This window comes from Castanea sativa, chromosome 10, assembly GCF_040712315.1.
Source record: "Castanea sativa cultivar Marrone di Chiusa Pesio chromosome 10, ASM4071231v1".
Taxonomy (NCBI): domain Eukaryota; kingdom Viridiplantae; phylum Streptophyta; class Magnoliopsida; order Fagales; family Fagaceae; genus Castanea; species Castanea sativa.
Window position 1 is genome coordinate 36,575,760 of NC_134022.1, and position 20,666 is coordinate 36,596,425.

A 20,666-nucleotide genomic window follows, 5' to 3' on the forward strand; every position below is an offset into this window, starting at 1 on the left:
GATGGCACAGGGATTTACTTCAATAAAATTCAAATTCAAGGTTCCTTACAGAGAGACCTCTTTAGGGTGCTGAAATAGGCAAAACCCTAGAATTCTTTAAGGAACTAACAAGCCAAAGGCACCGTTATTGATTGCAAATAGCCATTTCACGAAGCTATCATAACCTCTATCCTTAAGAGGATTAAACCTCAAAGCCTAATTAACTATAAATATAGCCCCTAGTTAAATCTAATCATAACTATACAAATCACCTTTAATTTAATTTTTTTTTTAAATGGTAAAATAGCCTTTAAAATTCTAGCTGTACTAACACAAACAATACTTCAAAGTAACTCTTACAGTGTCATGAACAGAACCATACCTACAGTCCCATGAACAGTATTGCTACAGTACCATGAACGTTTTAAAAAAAATTGTGCCACAAATGGATTTAATAAAATTCCAAAGCATACCTTTGTTCTAGGGTTATTTTTCTGATTCTCTTTGATCTAGAGTTTCTAGCATTCCTAATATATTTAAGCATGTCTTATAGGGTTGTATTAAGTGCTTTGCTTACTGGTTAAATTAGGAGCCCTAGTCCTAGTGTGCCAGTATATCTATGCTTCTCTTAAGAAATTCAGATTTGAAGTACTGAGTATTTTATTATTGAAGGATGTCTGCTTATAGTGTTCTCTCACTATCTTCATTCTCTCCTCTTCTGCATTGGCTGGTATTGTTTCTGGGTACTAAACAGCCACAAATTTCTCTTTTCTCCTCTCTTTACGACCCCAAATTCAGAATTTAATAATCAAGTCCTTCGCCTTACCCTATCAAAACCCTACAACCACGCATATTTTCCCTTAACCAATAGCCATTGAACCACCCTTCAAATCAGTCCTAGAGAACCATCTTAGCTGCTGACCAGAATCTCACCCACACCCTAGTTCCCAATTCCTTCTCATTACCGTTCCAGGGATTCAATGACAAAGCAACCACTCCAAAAGTTAAATATAATTGCCTCCATATAGAGAATGACAATCAATCCAAGGACCTAAAAACAAATTTATCATCTAGCTTATGAAACTAGCACCACATCCCACAACTATATTAATAAAAACAAGTCAACATTTCCAAGATCCCAAAAGTCTAATCAACCAAGCATCCTAATTTAATACATAAATAAAGCCACAAATTTGTGCGTGTGTGTGTGTTGTGCATACATAAAGACATGTAGAATCAATTTTTTTTTTTTTTTTAAGTAAAGAAAATTTTATTCAAAGACATAATAATGAGTCACCCAAATATACAGAAAGTATATAGCAAGGGACCAAAATAATCAAAAACATAAACTACAAGCATCCATCAAATCATAGACGGAAAAAATAAAATGACTTCCTATGATAGACATCCAATCCGATAGAGTTTTGAAGAAGAAAAGTTTTAAATCAGCTATAGTCTTTTTAGAATCTTCATAACACCAGTTGTTTCTCCCGCCGAATGCACCACATCAAACAATGAGGGACAGCCATCCAAATAACACCATCACGATGATGACCAAAATTTCCTTGTCAACATGCAAGGAGCTCAACCACAGTCTTTGGCATCACCCAATAAATATTAAACAAGTTGAACACCATAGTCCACAACTCATAAACAATAGGACAATGTAGTAAAAGATGGTCTACCGATTCTCCATTACTTTTGCACATATAACACCAATCTAGAATCAACATTGTCTTCTTACGTAAATTATCAATAGTCAAATAGTTCCTAAAGCTGCAATCCAAACAAAAATTGCGACTCTAGAAAGAACCTTCTGCTTCCAAATACTTCCCCAAGGGAAGGATTGAGAACATACACCCAACAAAGCTTGACAATAACTGCTTACCTCAAAGCCCTTGCTTTTCGCAGGTGTCCAACACATCTTATCCTCACTAATACCTCTCAACGAGACTCCATATATAACATCCCAAAAAATAGACAAAAAATCTGATTCCCTATCATGAATTTCTCGCAAGAATTCTAAGTCCCAAAAAAGAACCCCGTTAGGAAACTACATGAGATCAACCACATAAGCCTCATCATTACTAATTCTGAATAAATCTAGAAAACACGTACTCAAAAGGATTATCCCAACACCAGACCTCATGCCAAAATTTCACTCTAGTCCATCTCCAATCTGAAACTGAATGTAGCGAGAAAAAGTAGACCAACCGCTACTAATAGTTCCATAAACTCACCCCTAGAACAGAGTTAGAGCACCAATCTCCCTCCTCAACTCCATATTTAATCCTTGTTACCCTTCTCCACAACACTTCTCTCTCATACCCAAATCTCCACAACCATTTTCCCAATAGCACTTCATTAAAGTATCTCAAATTTCAAATTACTAGACCCCCAAACTGGATAGGAGAGCATACCTTGGACTAATTCACCAAGTGACGTTTAGAATCATCTCCCCGACCACCCCAAATAAAATTTCGTTGAAGTTGTTTTGTACGGTATGCTATATCTACCGGAATTGGAAAAAAGGTCAGGAGATAAGTAGGTAAATTGGATAAAGTACTTTTTATGAGGGTAAGTCTCCCCCCTTTGATCAGATACAATCTTTTCCATCCCGCTAACCTCCTTTCCACCTTCTTAATGATGAGATTCCAAATTGCTCATCTTTCCATTTTGCACCCAATGGAAGGCCTAATTTTTTTTTTTTAAGGAAGCGAGCCCTGCTTACAACCCAACGCATCTACTAGCATCTCAAAATTTGGAACCACTACCATTGGGACTAGTTCAGACTTTTCCAAATTAATTTTCAATCCCGATACAATCTCAAAAAATGACAAAATCAAACGCAAAAACATCTAGTCGATATCAGCATCGCACATAACCAACATATCATCTGCAAAGAGAAGATGAATTACCTGTAAGTGATCACCAGTGGAGGTACCCACACTAAATCCAGACAATTGACCTTCCGTCACCGCCTTATCCATCATTTTGCTAACTGCCTCCATAACAACAAAAAACGACAATAAAGACACTATAATTCTCAAAGAAACCACATGGATCTCCATTAATTGAAACTAAGAATTTGACCGTGGATATTCAATAAAAAATCCATGTTCTTCATTTTTCTGGGAAACCAAACCACTCAAGCATATACATTAGGAAACCCCAGTTCACAGGATCATAAGCCTTATCCACATCCAACTTGCACAACACCCTCAGATTTCCTAATCTCAGCCTATTGTCCAAGCACTCTTTTGCAATGAGACATGAGTCTAAAATCTGAGAATTTGACCCTGGATATACAGTAAAAAATAACTTTTATGGCAATATTCGAACAAATAACTTTTTATTATAGTACAATCATATTAATCAATTCTTCCTTTTTTACTTGCTAGTTTTGGCAAAGGGAGGCAGCAATGTCAAGGCACTGAAGACACTATAATTCTCAAAGAAACCACATGGAGCTCCATTAATCAAAACTGAGAATTTGACCGTGGATATACAGTAAAAAATCCATTTCTCCATTTTTCTAGGAAACCAAACCGCTCAAGCACATACATTAAGAAACTCCAGTTCACATGCATAAGCCTTCCCCACATCCAACTTGCACAACACCCTCGGAACTCCTGATCTCAACCTACTATCCAAGCACTCATTTGCAATGAGACATGAGTCTAGAATCTGTCTATTCTTTAACAAAGGCATTCTAAGACTCCAAAATAACATCCCCAATCACCTTTTTCAACCTATTAGCCAATACTCAAGCAATAATTTTGTAAACCCCCCCCCCCCCCATCAGACTAATAGGGCGAAAATCTTTCACCTCTATTGCATTCGACTTTTTGGGAATCAAGGAGACAAAGGTTGCACTTAAACTTTTATCTAATTGACCTCTTAAAAAAGACCTGAAAAATATCCAGGAGATCTGATTTGATAACATCCCAGCAATTTTGGAAAAAAGTCATAGGAAACCATCTGGGCCACGAACTTTATCCTCCTCAAAATCTTTAACTACCCCAAAAACTTCTACTTCATCAAAAGACCTCACCAACCAGCCAGCCTTGTCATCAGAGATTTTAGGAAAATTCAACACATCCGGATGTGGGCAATAGACTATGTTACATAAACAAATTTTTACAAAACTGAATATTACAATTCTCTACACTTTTTTTTATCAAAATATAGGACCCCATCAACCTTGAATTTGTAATTGCATTGTTCCTTCTATGTGAGTTAGCCATCTGATGAAAGAACTTTGTGTTGCTATCCCCCTCCTTCAAGTAGAGGGGGATTTTTTAAAAGGCTGATTTTTTAAAATTTTGTTTGAAGCCTTGCCTTCTCTATCTTCTCCTCTTCTGATAAAACTACAACTTCCTCTTTTGCACCCAAAGCGTTCAAATCACTCCACAGTTGTATTTTTTTTACAGCCACATTTCCGAACTCCAATTTGTTCCACTTCTTCAAGTCTGCCTTCAGGACTTTTAATTTCATGGCCATTCTATAGCTAGGTGTACCTTGGAATTGATACGAATCCCACCAATCTTTCACCTTCCCCACAAAACCTTCCACCTAGAGCCACATATTCTCAAAACGAAAAGGTCTTCATCCCTTATGAATTGCACCACATTCCAAGATAATTGGAAAGTGATCAGATAAGACTCTAACCAACCTCCTCTGTGACATATTGGGATAATGATCTTCCCAACCAGGAGAAAAAAGAAAACAATCTATCCTGGATCCAGAGATGGAATTGGACCATGAATACCTACCACCTGCCATAGGGATATCCAAAAAACCATGCACAAAAATGAGATTTGAGAAGTTATGCATTGCTTGAGTAAAATTATCAGCTCCTAATCGCTCAGTTGGGAAATGAACAACATTGAAAATCCCTGATACACACCAAGGCACGTTCCACCAACTATGAAGACCCGACAATTCCTCCAACAACAATCTACACTCCTTGTCCACATTAGGACCATAAACACCAATGAAGGCCCATTCAAAATTATCACCCACATTCTTGAATCTGCAAGAAACTAAGTAAGGCCCCACAGCTTCTTTTAACTTCTCCACTACCCTTCTATCCCACATAACCAAAATCCCTCCTAAGGCACCCAAAGATCCCAAGTACACTCAATCCACTTAGTGACAACCCCATAAACTTCTAACAAATCCCCTAGAATCAAATAAATATATGTAGATAAATAAGCATACATTCATACATACTCTCTCTCTCTCTCTCTCTCTCTCTCTCACACACACACACACACACACACACACACACACACACAACGTATTTTTATGTAAAGCTGCTACAATCATGTAGTGAATGGTAATATAAGGTGAATGGTAATATAACATGCTTATTAAATTCATTCTCTAAATGCATTGCTAATTCTAGAGTTACTATGAAGATTTATTTATTTCTATTCACTCAGATATGTTTTTATGATAATATTTGAACAAATAACTTTTTATTATAGTACAGTCATATTAATCAATTCTTCCTTTTTTACTTGATAGTTTTGGCAAAGGGAGACAGCAATGTTAAGGCAACAATTGCAAAACTTGCAAGAAAACCATCGGTACAATCCTTTTCCCAAATACATGAATTTATTATAATACATATTAATGCAGAAACAAGACACGAGAAATTCTTAATCAAAAAGTCCTTTACACGTAATTTTGCATTATTGGGATTTAATGTATCTGACACTTGTAAACACGATGCCATAATCCTAGTGTTTGACCCTATTTAGAAATATACAAGTCCACCATTTTCATTTTGAATTGAAAAAACATGCGAAGAACATTTGCATTGACATCTTTTTTTTTTTTTGATCTATCATGACGCCTTTTTGTTCTCCATCTTATACTTCGTAAATTTCTTATGCTGAAGGGCACAAGTTATATCTTTTCAATGTAGCTAATGTATAACATCAAACTATACAATTCTCTACTTGCCTTAAAGTACAAGCTTCAACATGTTTATTGTTGAGTACTATTGTTTAGGTTGTAAGGGAAATTGGGTCAAAATGTATTGTGGGGTTCACCTATAAATAATACGTGTATTATGGTTAATCAATTTTTAACCCTAAGCTTGAAGTCTCGGTTTACATGGCACCAGCTCAGCTATGCAAACAATAAAACTATCACCACCCACAATTGAACATAGCTGACTACCTGTACTCCACAATCAACCACTGCCAATCATAATAGCCCACTACAGACAACACGGACAACTCATACATCATATTCAACCACTGCCAACCACAAATTAACATCAATCTCTCACCCTCATCCAAAATTTTTTCAATGGCTTCAATTAAATTGAATAACAATAATCATGCTCAATGGGAAAAGTTAGTGGAGTGATTTTGCTAGGTAAGAAGAAATTTCAGTATTTGGTGACAGATCTCCTTGCCTCTTCTGATCCCAAACATGCTGATTGAAGGTAGAGGGTGCTCAAATATTGTAGTTTTTTGAGGAATAGTATGGATCCTTGCATCACTTGTACCCTAGTTTTCTTAGATATTTGCCAAAACTTGTGTGGAACAAACACGAGAGATATATTATGGTGTGAGCAATCATTTGATTTTGTCAACTCCCAAATTTTGGCTAATAAAGAGCTTCCTTCTTTGAGCGATGTCTTTAATCTTCTTCGTCAAGCCTCAAAATCTAACTCTAGCTTTGATCTTACTACACATTCTTTTGATCAATCTACTTTAGTTACTACCGCTGGACGCTGGGGTAATAAAGGTCATAGAGATAATGGTAAGAAAGGCCATGGGTTGTGATCATGGGGGACATCAAGGTAGAGGCAGGGAATCTCCTCGTTAATGTACTCATTGTGGGGGTGATAATCACACTGTAAATTTTTATTGGGATATCTACATGAAACTTACAGCTCATCACGTCAATCTGTAGGAATTAGAAAATATCTCACAATCTTGTACATCTACTTCAGCCACCAGAGTAGTCTTTACTCATGAGGAAGAATGCCATCACCTTTACCTGTAAAGGGTGTCAATGGATTTGTGGTTGGTATAGTAAGTGGTGTCAATTGAGGAAGGCAAGCAGAAGGGTTATCCATATTAGAGGAAGAACTGATGGATCTGCTGTTGATGGGTGTATACAATAAATTATTTACCTAATAGATCAATTGACCGCTTGAAAGATTAGCTTGTTGCAAACGGGTATTGATGCAAGACAACCCAAACGATTGACAATAAAATTAAAAGATAGGAAATAATGATAGGAACTTAGGAGTCAGCACCAAGCAAGATAAACCAATAGAAGTCAACACCTAGGGTTGGCTAGAGTTGGCACCAGACCAAAAAAATCTAAAAGCAACTTTCATTCATCAAAATCATCCCCATTTGATAGGAGTACCTAGCATGCTTATATAGGAATACTACACCCTAATTCTAATTGGCGTAGGAAACCCAACTTATTGAATGACAAAAATACCCTATACTTCAAATAAATAAATAAAATACTTTTTTTATAAGTATAAATAAAATACTAATTTACCTAATTAAATACTAGGGCCAAATAAATAAAATAAAATTGATGTCCAAAAATAAATAAAACTAACTTAGAATAAATTCTCTCTTTCATTCTTTTGCTTCCTGCATCAGGTAAATAACCAAACCTATGATGTTAATTATTCCAAAAAAAACTCCTTTGTTGTAAAGATTTCCTTGGAAAAAATTTAAATATAGCTAGCTGCTAAGCTTGGTTGGCCGCTGTTTTAGCTATATGTCAAAAAAGTTATTGAACTCCGAAATGCTCCTCCACAAGATTCCCACTTTGCTTCAACGAATAGAATCTTTCATACAATTCATTGCATAAACAGCTCGCAAAAATTGCTTCCGTCACTTTTGAGTGCGGGGTTTGCAGATTTTTGGCTTGCCTTGTCAAGCATGCTGCTCTTCAACCATTGAAGCACAGTAACAACACCTTTCAATTTTCATTCATGGGCTTCCACTCAAAGTACATCTCTAAACTAGCTTCCTAGTCTAAATAGTCCTCCACATGCATCTTTCCAAAAAAATCAGCAACTACTATCTTGATTCCCTCACCATTCAATTCAAGGGTATGCACCAACCGATCCTCTAATCCGCCTCATGTCGCATGTTCTATGGGTCTAACATCATGGAAGAGGTTTTTTTTCTTCCATTTCATCATTCTCATCCTCCAGACCACCTTTCAATATGTGCCAGGGTTTGTAGTTGCCTTCTAAAATCACCATTCAAGCTCCCATTGATTCATGTCAATGAAGAACTAGGATAGCTCACGACAAATCTTCAATCATATGACTCATCTCAACCATCTCTATCTGCTGACCGTGATTTGCTCTACACCCACAACCAACAATAGCATAAAGTTGGAACTAACTCAGATCTAAATTTTGTGGCTTAGATCTAAAATCTTTTTCTCTCATTCCACTTGATGCAGTGAAGACTACTTAGTTATAGTGTAGAATAAGGGTTTAATAAGAAATTACAACAGCAAAGAAGATTAAAGCAAAGAAAAAGATATTAGGATTAAAACTGGAACAATCAAATATCAATTTCTAGGATCTAAAAGCTCAAGAAATATTCAAATATGAAATTTCGTAAATAGACAAGAAAATGCTGCTTATAATGACTCAAAAGAGGCTAGTTACAATAGCCTTCAGTAATCTTAGAATCCTAGCCCTCCAACTTACATGTAACAATAACACCATTCAGCTTCATTAAAAGTCACATTGATATAGGATTTTTTTTTTTAGGAATTCAGCACTAAATTAGATTCCTTGAGATGTTAAAAGGTTCTTGAAATAGGGTTTAGGTCAAGAAGACAAGAAAAGATTGAATCTTGAATATATTGATAGCTAGTTGGTGTTATAACAGAGAATAGACCAAGAAACAACCACACCTCAACTTTCCTAAGTAATTAGACTTAGGTAGGAGAAGGCAATCACACCTTCAAAACTTAAAATAAGTTTCTAGAATTTTATTCAAATCAATCTCTCTATGAATATTAACTACAATAAGGCCTTCATATAGGCTATTGTTAAATCCTTTCCTAAGAGGACTAGGACTCTAAATAACCTATTCCTAGAATTACTAGGATTACTAATAACAAACAAAAAATACTTTAGAACTTCTAAACCAAATAGGAAAATGACTCAAAACTTAAAATGAGACTGATGGACCTTTGGTACAGCCAAGAACAGCCCATTCCAGAATCTGAAATGCCAAACTGCCCTTATTTAACTAAAACTGATCCAATAGAAAATAATTAATAAAATAAGACTCAAATCTAACTTATACTATCTAAGAAAAGTCCCAGGAGAAAGCATCCCAAATTAATGCCTAAGCACTATAACCAGCTTTCCCTTGCCTCTTATAAGTCTTCAACCCTGACAACCAGTTATGTTGTTTATCACACATGCAGCCAGTTATGTCCTTTATCACACATGTTGGTCACATGACCTTTTAAAATACTAAAGACAAAAAAAAATAAAATAAAATAAAACATAAAATAGAGAAAAAAGAGACTAGTAATATAAAAACTATAGGCTAGACAAAATAAGCTATTTGTTCTTTTCTGCTTTGGGATTAGATGCTCTGGCATCAATGTGTTAGATATATTGGAAGAGATCAACTTCTATGGGTCTTTATGTCAAATTGTATAATGAATTAGAGGGAGTTGCTACCTAATTTAAAGACATATCCCTGGTTAGTACATAAAATAAACTTCCTCATCATTACCCAACCTAATAAACCATTTGATGATAGTGTGGTGAGTCAATACATGGCAGCTGATACCTGGCTCACCCAACATGTGGACTCTTATATGGTGCATTGTCATTTGCTTGTGAAGGCTTTTACAGACTCAAACTAGGTAGAATCACCCACAAATAGGAGATCTACTACATGATATTGCTCTTTCCTAGATTGAAACATACATCTATTCCTTATAGTACATTGGCAAAGGATACGTTTTTTCTCATGTCCCCTTCTCTAGTTTTTTGTAGATAGCCATATACTAGAACTAAAAAAATGTTACTGTGTCCACATAAGTCACATAGCACCAGATATCAATTTCAAACTTAGCTTGATAAAATTTCTTTTCAAGCCGAGTAGTGGAATAAGCAATAAAAGAAGCAAAATAAAAAACAATACAAAGTTAGAAAGATAAATAGATAGTAAACATTAGTTCTATCTTCTGAAGAAAACAATATCAGATTGGTCAAGCTGGGATTTACATTCTGAATTATCTTCTTGTCATTAAATTGGACTTAAACATATGTACATGCTACTTTATAAAGAGAAATGAATTCAAGGTTTTTCTGTTGAAAAGGGAGAAAGTAAAGTACTAGCATAAAAGCCATGTTATTTATTCAAAATTCTTGGGAATTTCTGACCGAATGTTTGTCATATTTAAAAACTTTTACAAACAAGGAGAAGAAGATAAATTATGATTTTTAAAGTAACGTGATTTTATTTCTACCTAGCATTGTTTGTAGAAAGAGTTCAATTTTCAGATCAAGAAGTTTCAAAGCGTTCTAGCACACCAGTCTGCTGAAAAAGGCCATATTATTTTGTCTTGCCTTGAGGCTAGCTCAATACAGAAGCCCCAAAGACCTTTCCCAAACCATGGTTAAACAATATACAACTTATCAAATGCCCCAGCAATTGAAAACATCAAGGACTTTAATAAGTAGTTAGATTCTCTTAAGATTAATGGATCAGGCAAGTGGACTGTATTACTCCCCAATGGATACAATATGTGAGGCCTAGTTGACATGTTCCATGATCTCAAGCTTCAACCAAGCTGAATATCATGAGACAAAAATTGAGATCCAGTATACTCTGCAATACAGAAAGTAATATAGACAATTTTGGAAATAGATTCTACACGGCATCATCATACAAAGTCTTTTTTGGTACATACAAAGTCAAGAAAGAATGCAACAAATTTTCATACATATTAGCAAGAGAACTTGCATTGCAGGGAAAGAAGAATGGACCAATTAGACGCTCACAAAAGATTTTCTGCATGTGCAAGTAAAGGCCATCAATAACAAGAGTGTGATCTAAGGGTAAATCATAAGATCATCAGAGCTCAAAGCTTAAGCTGAGTTTGGATACAGCTTATGCGTCTGCGTCTGCTGCGTTTTGCGTTTTTTTTTTTTTTTTTTTTCTTCTTCTGCTACTGTACGGGTCAGGGGACAAAGGCTACTGTTCATGCACTGTGCATGAACAGTAGCCAGCTTTTGCTGACTTTTCAGCACATTTGTGGGTCCCGTGAACACTGTTCACGGGACCCACAAACTTCACTTTACAGAATTTTTTTTATTAAAAATGGGTCCCACGACACTATTCACACATTTAAAAATTATTTTGGTACAGTGTTTTCAGTTTTCAGCAATAAGCTCTATCCAAATGGACCCTTAGTATTTATCAACAGTACTAGTAATTTTATAATTGGAAGATATGGTCTCTTGAATATCATTAAGTGCACCACACAAATGAATTTGATATGTTCAAAATGCAAATTTGAAGGCTTAAACGTCTATTAAAATAACAGGCAAATGATGGGTGAAGAGCTCTCTGGGATGAGTGTCAAAGATTTGCAAAATTTGGAGAATCAATTGGAAATGAGTCTTCGGGGTGTTCGTATGAAAAAGGTTTGAAGGCCTCTTCCCATATGCAAAGCTCATTCTCTATAATTCCACTACTTGAATATAAAGCCCATGCATGTTACTCACCATAATTATTTTGACTTTTGTAGGACCAAATTTTAATGGATGAAATAGAAGAATTAAATCAAAAGGTCAACACTGAAAGCAATGGCTGCTTATTTTCATTTTCATTTTTGTTACTATTCACACAGCTAAATTTCATCCTCCTTGTTGCAGGGAAACCAAATTCACCAAGAAAATATGGAACTGTATAAGAAGGTAAACGTAATCCGTCAAGAAAACATGGAATTATATAAGAAGGTATCAATTATAAAAGTAATATGAACTTCAAATATATCTTATAATATGAAATTCATTCATTGCTTGAACTTATGCCAAATTTGAGATTTTCTATAGTAACCCTCAACAGAAAAGTTTCGGATCCCAGGTCTATGGAACAAGGGATGCAAATGGAGCAAACAGAACTTCCCTTCTCTTAGATGGTCTTGGCATTGGAGAGGACCCACATGAACCTGTCCATCTCCAACTTAGCCAGCCACAGCAACAAAACTATGAGACACCAACAAGAGCTACAAAACTGGGGTATATTATACTATAAATTAAATATTTCAATCATGAATACCAATGTAGTTTTCTAAAATCATGATCCCAAACTTGTTTCCTCAATAACTGCAGCAGACTACAACTGCAATAAAGAAGAAGATTCAACTCAAGTTGGATGCTACTTGGTCTCTACCAATAAAATGGCCTGTGGCTATAGATTTACGTTTCTATCTGTGAGGTAAGGTATAAGAGCCACCAACAATTCAGTAAGAAGATACTTTGAAATGATCAATGACACCAAATTTAGCATGTGTGTGATGTGCAATTAAACCAGCTACTTATGTAACGATAAGATTAACTGTAATAAAGAGTAGTTGAAATGCACTGCTTGTGTGACGCATTTTTTTAGCAATGTTCAAGTCGTTATCCTTGAAACAGACAAACCAGCTAAAAAGTTTATACCAGTTATCTAGTTTATAAAGAGGTTATGAATTAATCGCCATCTGGACGAACAAAAAGAACCAACACTAGCAGGTACGAAAGTAAGAATGTAACTTAGAGACAAGTAAGCGTAACTATATTAGTGTCTCAAACAAAATACTCTTGAAACAAAACTGCATATTTCAACTCAGCTAAGAAGTTAAAAAATGAGGTAATGTAGCACCTACCTTCTTGTTCCCTTGAAAAATTTTAAACAAACAATTGTAAAAAGTGATTGCATGATCTCTGTTGCAATAAAGAAGGTTATAGCACACCAAGATCATTAAATTATAGAGATATGGTCTTCTTTTCATTAAGAGACAGAGAATACTGCAATTCAAAACAATAGTGATAAAACAATATGCACATAGAGGCTGGGATAATCAGAACAAACTTTGGCTCCATGGAAGAGAACTTGAATTACATTGGGTAAAAGGTACAGATACTTGAGAATATGCAACACTACTCTGTCTAATGATACAAAATGCAGCTCTAGAACCTGACTAAACTACTTAGCCCCCTAAAAAATCATTAAGCTATGAGGAAGCAAAAACCCCTAGAGTCGTTAACATTAAAGTTGGTAATATTCAATAATAATTACTGGCATAATAAACAAGCATGGACCAGTTTTTAACATAATATTCCATTTACCTGGCAGAAGTTCAATGTTAGCGCAATCCAAAAATCAGAAGAGTATCCAGAGCTTTAATTGCTACAGTGATCAGTGCTGGTTTTTTATAACAACACGGCATTATTGGTCATCATTGGCCACTTGTTCAAAATGTCAAGGTCCAAACTATAGCTTGGTGGACCAAATTTGAACTGCACATAAAAATATTTAAGTTACAAAACAAGATACATCACTAGGATACAAGCAACCACTCGTCAAGGATAAAGACAATGGCATGCAATCCAGTATCATAATTCTCTAGCAAAACAGAAAAGAGGTTTCCCCATCAACCAAGGCAAGGTCACATAAGAAACATTTTTGGAACTCGAGATGAATTGGGGAACAGAAAAAACCCAGAATTAAGACAAATATAGGAACTGAGTTTAATTACTAAGGCCTACACAGGTATAGCTTCCCAATAAAGGGTCCCAACAGCTCTCAACCAAGAATACATGCATAAAAAAGATCTTTTTAAAAAACAAGGATATTAAAATGCCTCTGAACCATTTGCAATATTAAATTTCTTAAAGAAGAAGTTAACACCTACAAGAATACGACTGATTCTGGCAGCAGTGCTTGAGATGCTTGACAAAACAATGATGCAAGCTTGAGCTTTAAAACAAAATCATATCTAACCACATAAAGAGATAAAAGACCAGTGACTGACAAATTTGGCAAGAATTTTGTACATTTCTCCAGAAGGATTATTTAAAGCAGAAGGGAGAAGTTATTTCTAAAAAATGAAAAAAGAGAAGAAAACTATATGCACTCAACTTCCCTTGAAAAGAGTGTCTATAAAAGTAGAACTTGGCAAGAGCTTTAAAAATGATTATAAGAAATAAAATTTAAAAAGAATATTGATAGGAGAATGACACTGCATTTTATATTTAAGGGATATGCTGTCATTGCAGTTCCTTTAAGAAAATTAAAAAACTCTTAAGAAAATCTTTTTTACACATGCACTGGTGGGTTTTGAACCCACAACCTCATCCTCCACCTTGTTCTTACAAGGGGAGAAGGTGCCATGTGAGCTGGAGCTCATTGGTCTCTCAAGAAATTTTCGAATTGTTCTGCACATATTTGAATTATAGATTCAGCTTGAATAAACTGTGTTGTTTGCCCTGAATAGGCATACAATTCATATCTTTTAAGATACCTGTAGGATGTATGAAAAAAATATCATGAAGAGTATCCTATCAGATCTGCAAAAAACCTCAACTCAGTAACATATTCCACGATTATCTATGAGTAGACAGGAAGATTTTCAAAGGAACCTTCATCAGATAGCAGGATTCCCACAAATATGCACCAAGGTACTAGCCTAAGAAGACACTAGATGTACACATATGAACTAGGAAGATTTCTCCAGGGCTGCATAATTAGAGTAAAATGGATGCTAAGTGTATTTTATTTTTCTTTCTTCTTCTTTTTTTCGTTTTTGATAAGAGGATAATGTAAGTGCTAGTGATGGTATTGTCATAGCAGACCTAGGAGCTGATAAGACTGACCCATTAGGCTAGAAGGGTTTGAAGATCATAATTTGCTTTGAGAGTGTGTATATCAAAGCCCCATAGCATCCCTTTTTATTTACCACTTTTAAGGCTACAATGGTACACAACTACACATACATTTCATGGAAACTAAGTATTCAGGACATTGAAAGCTATCTAATGCAACTAGGCATCATGGAGTCACACATACAAAGAAGAGGTGAATTGAGATGTTAACAGTCAATGATCCTTTCAATTGTAGATCATGTCCTACTTCAAGTGAAGACTTTCTTATCTGATTCCAAATCTCCAAAGGTTTTCTTGTTCATGTGGCTTCTTGCCACAGAAACATTGATGTCATTTAACTCAAAAGAGAAGATGGATGCTTCATTCATTTTATGAACTTGAAACTGAAGCAAACTAGTTAGCCAAGGCCAAGACTTGGACCAATCAAGACATACTAAACTTGACCTATGCCTAAACAGCTACAGGCAGTAAGATACCCTTAACCAGCATTATGAAAAATATGTTCATGTCTAGAACAAGTAACCTTTATCCAAACATTAAACAAATGAAGCCTTATCTAAATAACTTTCAAGTTATTCCAACCTTGAAATCATAACAATTTGAAATAACTTTAACTCACTTCGCAGCCCCTTAAATTCTGCCCAAGCCAAATTAAAATGGAGAGAAAACAAGGACCACAAGTTCAAGTACTAGACAATTTGGACGCAAAGGAGACAACTTCAAAATTCTTTCTTTTTTTTTTTTTTTTGATAACTTCAAAATCATAACCAAGTATGCAATCATTTATAGGCCATTGGTCTCTACCAGAAAATAGCCCAAGAGGTTGGCTACAACCTTCTTTGTGATTAATTTTAAATTACCTAACCAACTGAAATTTATGCACAAGAAGATACAAGTAGATCTTGAATTCATTACATTATATTATAAGTAATAATGAAATTTATTGAAGAACTGAAAACTTGATATTCACGATGACGAACACAAAGCATCTAAAAAAATTACAGAAAATCTACGGGAGATTGAAACTCAAGAATGGAAGTACAATGAGTAAAATCCCAAAGCCCTAGACCAATCAACTAGGACTGCAATTGATCTAAAGAGCTCTCAGCCTCCTCAAAACCCCGAGTATTCCACTCCTTCCACAATAACAATATCAAACAGGCCAGCACAAGATTCCATACATCCGAGGCATATTTACCAAACCAGTTTCTCCAACCAAATAACAGAGTTGCTCAATCAATGGCATCACCCACTAAATCTCAACATTTTTAGAAAATGCACTCCACAAAGCATATGCAACATCACAATAGAGCAATAGATGATTCCGGATTCCCCCAATGCACCGCACAGATAACACCAATCAACTAAATAGAACACCCTCTTGATTAAGCAATTCGTTTTATTTAACCTTTTGAAATCTTCAACAACCAAAAAGGACATCCTTAAATTTCTAAATATTACTTTCTTTCTTTTTTGTAAGTTGTGGCCCAAAGGGAGGGGTATAGGGAGAGTCAAACCAGTGATCTCCATTTATCAGACACAATAGAGTACTATTCTACTATTAGCAAAATTAATGCTAACTATAGCAGTAAACAATTAACCAAACAACTCAGGTTCTTTTTATTTTTCATTTTAAATTTGTAGTAAATTTAATAGTTCATATTTGCAGATAAGTTATGAAAAAGTTCTATTTGAAAAGTACTTATCAAAAAAAAAAAAAAAAGTTCTATTTGAAAAGTTAATTAGAAATTTAAAAATAATGCATTCTTTAAGAATGATAATGAAAAATGCCACCACCACCACCTTATTTATCATAGGAACCACATCTCCATAACCATCCTTTAAAACATCATTAATATCACGAAATTTAGGGTTACCATGTCGCAATTATTATCACCACCTTCACCAACATAACCGCCTACACTAGTGCTACACGATGAAACCATTGCTCCTCTGCCAACACCAAAAATTATCAACAATATCTTTAAAATCTCCATTACTATTATCACTTACTATCTACCATCACTATTACAGACCATGCCACACGCCATCACCACTACCATTTCCAGTACTCCCACTGAAATTATTGCAACCAACTACACCAAAAGATGTTCACCGACATTCCCCTTCATGACAGGTTTTCATCACTGCCACTATCAATGCTACAATGCTAAAATTACCACCAGGTTGTTGGCTCCACAATATGTTGTCACCGTCAACTTCTTTTATTGGTAAGGCAACTCTTCCCCTACTTCAAATCCAACCTAATTAACTCAAGCAAAAAAAAATTTTTTTTTTTTTTTTTTTGCACTCTTATATCCCCGATCAACTCTTTATTTCACTTTTTAAATCACCATCCAAAGCTTGGAGCTTCCTAGCAAGTATATAGCTAGCCAAGCCTACCAATCCTTGAAATTTCTACAAAATTTGGTTCCCTTAGACACATGTTCTCAAATTTAAATGAACTTCTTCCCCTTCACAAACTGCCACAGCCTAGAAAAATATAATGATGATATGAAACAAGCCCAGGTAGAAACCAATGAACTGCATAAAAATCCTTTTCCACAACATTGAAGCTTGAAAATGAAAAATACAAGAAATGGAAGTAAACTCCTAACCTTACCCTAGGTGAAAAAACCCTTTTCAAGAGGAATATCCAATAATTCTGACACATTAATGAAATCTGAGAAATTAAGCATTGTCGAAGAGAATCTCTCACAACCCCAGCTTACTAATGGGAACGCTACAACATTAAAGCCACCCAAACACCACGCTGTTGTCCATCTCTTCTTACCCTCTTCCATTGCTTCCCATAAAATATAAATCTTTTAAAAGTAAAATAAATTTTATTCAAGAACAGAAATAAAAGTAAACACACAATATTTATTGGCCTGCTCCAAAAGAATTACAATCTTTTTTTTTATAAGTTCCAAAGAATCGCAATCCAAACTCAAAAGGTTTAAAAAGTCATTAGGCTTATTTTTAACACGATGATTTGGCTACCTGATTTAAGCCCAATAAAATACACACTTGGCACTTTACTTTCATAATTACAATTTTATTTTCTATACTATGAATAAAAAATGACAATATAAACACATGTTAATTTGATCTATTTAGTGTCTATTTAGAAACAACTTATTTAGCTTTTTGCTGAAAGTGTGCTAAAGTATACATGTACTTTCAAAATGTGAAGAAAAGTTTTTAAAAAATTGAGGTTTTAACAAGTTGTACATAAAAGCTAAAAAGCAAAAATCAAGCTTATAAGCTAGTCCCAAATACACACTTAGTTAGCTTGGCTAATATTATTACATAAGTGATATTAAATTAGTCATTGGTTAAACGTGTTATGAATTTAATGAATATAACTTTTATATATGTGTATCTATAATTTTTTTAATAAATTTTATTTGGCGTTTGTGTATCTTACTATACACGATATGAAAAAAATGAAATTCAATTCACGATGCAATTCAAGTTTGGACAACTATGCCAGTCCTATACTCACTGCTTAGTAACACTGTAATTGATGATACATGGATTGAAAGTAGAAGACAAAAGGCAACAGGATGTCATACCTGATTGGCCTAAAGTGGAACCAAATGAAGAAGCATTTCAATAATGATGAGCTAGGAATTGCACATGCTCATCCTTAAATATAGAGATCAAATATGTCTACTTGAGAGTAATGGAAGATCCTGATCCAGGAGTGGATTCATCTTGGGTGAATGCCTGATTGGTAGACTCAGAGGGCTTGCCATGGAGGTCCCAACCATAGCCGATGGTATGATTGTAGCTCCCATAATGCATGCACTTCTTAGGTTCCCAATTTCCAGAACATCCACCTCCCTTTAATCCACCATGTGCGCACCATGTGGCCTCCTAATGACCCATCAAAACTACCACAAAAGGCGACAAGTACAGGGTACTCAGTAAAAACAGTGGCAAATTTAGAAATAATGGAATGCCGACGTCAGAAGTGAACTTCATGAATAGAGGTCAAAGCTACATAGAATCTGCGCATGAATCAGCTCAAATTCATATCAGTCCACTAAGAAATCAAACTACATCCATATCCTGGCAACGCTTCTCCATACAATCCCATGACTTGAGAATACTAGCATGCTAAACTCTACTTGAAGCAAAATGGAAAGCATGATAGGGCTAGATATCGTTCTAGCGAAACGAAATACTTTAATCTATAAGTGATTCCTTGAATCCACCAAAACAAAAACAAAAACAAAAAAAACCTAGAATCCACCCAAAAAAAGAGAAAAACCTCTCTGAATTTTATTAATGACATTCTAAAGTTCAATTTTCGTTTTACATATTGCAGGCCCATTTCAAGGCTCCAAAAAACTTATTTTTCAAGTGAAAATATTCTAAAAGAGATCTTAATTGACACCCTACCATAATAAGACCCTGATTTGACTAGAAAAAAACCTTAAAAACACCAAAAATCAAGAAATAAAATTTTTAATGCTAAAATAACGAAAATTACATAAAATTTCAAAACTTAACAAACAATTAAATTTTTTTCATTTGATAGGTAACGAAAAAAATTTTATTAAGAAAAAACTAACCAACCCAAGTACATTAGGGATGTACCGTGGGGGTAAAAATCAAGAACCAAAATTACAATGATCAAGTATAGCGGGAAGGAAAAAACAAGAAAAATGCAATAAAGCCACACTCCAAACAAGGAGAGTATGCAAGAAAAAAGACTTAATCCCTAACAAGGACCACTCACATCCCTCAAAGCATCTAGCCTTCCTTTCTCTCCAAATACACCACATCAAGCAATGCGGCACGTCTCCAAAAAACAATATTGCAATGTTGCCCGAATTTACCCTTCCAAGACTCAAACAACTCAACTACCTTAAGAGGCATAACCCAATGGAGTCCAAATAAACAAACACCAAAGACCACAACTCATAAGCTATTAGGCAATGAAACAAAAAATAATCCACCAATTCCCCACACCTCTTACACATAGAGCACCAATCAAGAACAATAATACTCCTTCTGCAAAGGTTATTAGTTGTAAGAATCTTACCTAAAGAGGCTGACCATTAAAAGAAAAAGAAAGCCACCCTTGGAGGGGCCTTTGATTGCCACACCAACCTCCAAGGGAAGGAGAGAGTAGGAGGGTAGAAAGAAAGATAGAAACTTCTAACCTCAAAACCCCGACTCCTTGCTGGCTTCCAACAAACCTTATCAGGGCCAACCCCCCGCACTTTCAAAGGGTAAACAGTGGTCATAAACCGATCAAAAGAGTCTTCTTCCCAATCCTGTAGTGCACAACGAAATTGAAAAGTCCAATGAATCCTCCCACCAATCCAACACATAACCTTTGCCACCGAAGTCCCTTGCCTTACTAAGGCAAAAAAGACCTAGAAAAGCCTCTCGAAGGGCACAATCCCCACACCACACATACTCCAAAACTTCACTCTAGTATCATAACCTACATCATATTGTAAGAGTGTAGAGAAGTTCAACCAGCTACTTTTAATAAACCTCTAGAGGCTAACACCATACGCACTTATTACCTTTTTCATGTACCAACCACCCCAATCATTCCCATATTTCGCTTCCATAACCCATACCTCCACAACCACTTGCCCAACAAGGCAGAGTTAAAGCTTCTCAATCATCTTATACCTAACCCTCCAACCTGCATTGGCTTACAAAACTTAACCCATTTCACCAAGTGTAACTTAGAATCACCACAAATACCACTTCAAAGAAAATCTCTCTGTAATTTCTCCAT

At 35.3% G+C, this 20,666-nt stretch overlaps 1 protein-coding gene and 1 long non-coding RNA gene across 12 annotated transcripts in view; one reads left to right on the forward strand and one right to left on the reverse strand.

Moving 5' to 3' along the window:
• LOC142614222 (MADS-box transcription factor 23-like) overlaps positions 1-12,538 on the forward strand; it is a 45,314-nt gene extending 32,776 nt beyond the window's left edge. For 2 of the 5 annotated variants that reach the window (XM_075786786.1, XM_075786785.1), the window contains 6 exons: positions 5,512-5,573; positions 11,572-11,671; positions 11,776-11,817; positions 11,903-11,986; positions 12,096-12,268; positions 12,362-12,538. In XM_075786786.1, the coding sequence (XP_075642901.1) occupies positions 5,512-5,573; positions 11,572-11,671; positions 11,776-11,817; positions 11,903-11,986; positions 12,096-12,268; positions 12,362-12,380 (480 nt within the window). In that variant the 3' untranslated portion in view covers positions 12,381-12,538. The remainder of the gene's footprint in view (positions 1-5,511; positions 5,574-11,571; positions 11,672-11,775; positions 11,818-11,902; positions 11,987-12,095; positions 12,269-12,361) is intronic. The other 3 variants (XM_075786788.1, XM_075786789.1, XM_075786790.1) reach the window with 3 other exon arrangements.
• The window catches only part of LOC142614223 (uncharacterized), a 30,197-nt gene that overhangs the window by 4,159 nt on the left and 5,372 nt on the right, over positions 1-20,666 (reverse strand). For 3 of the 7 annotated variants that reach the window (XR_012840376.1, XR_012840380.1, XR_012840382.1), the window contains exon 4: positions 13,361-13,531. This is a non-coding gene — a long non-coding RNA (uncharacterized LOC142614223). Of the gene's footprint in view, positions 1-756; positions 2,985-8,398; positions 10,854-13,360; positions 13,532-20,666 lie in introns of those variants that run through there. The other 4 variants (XR_012840377.1, XR_012840378.1, XR_012840379.1 and 1 more) reach the window with 4 other exon arrangements.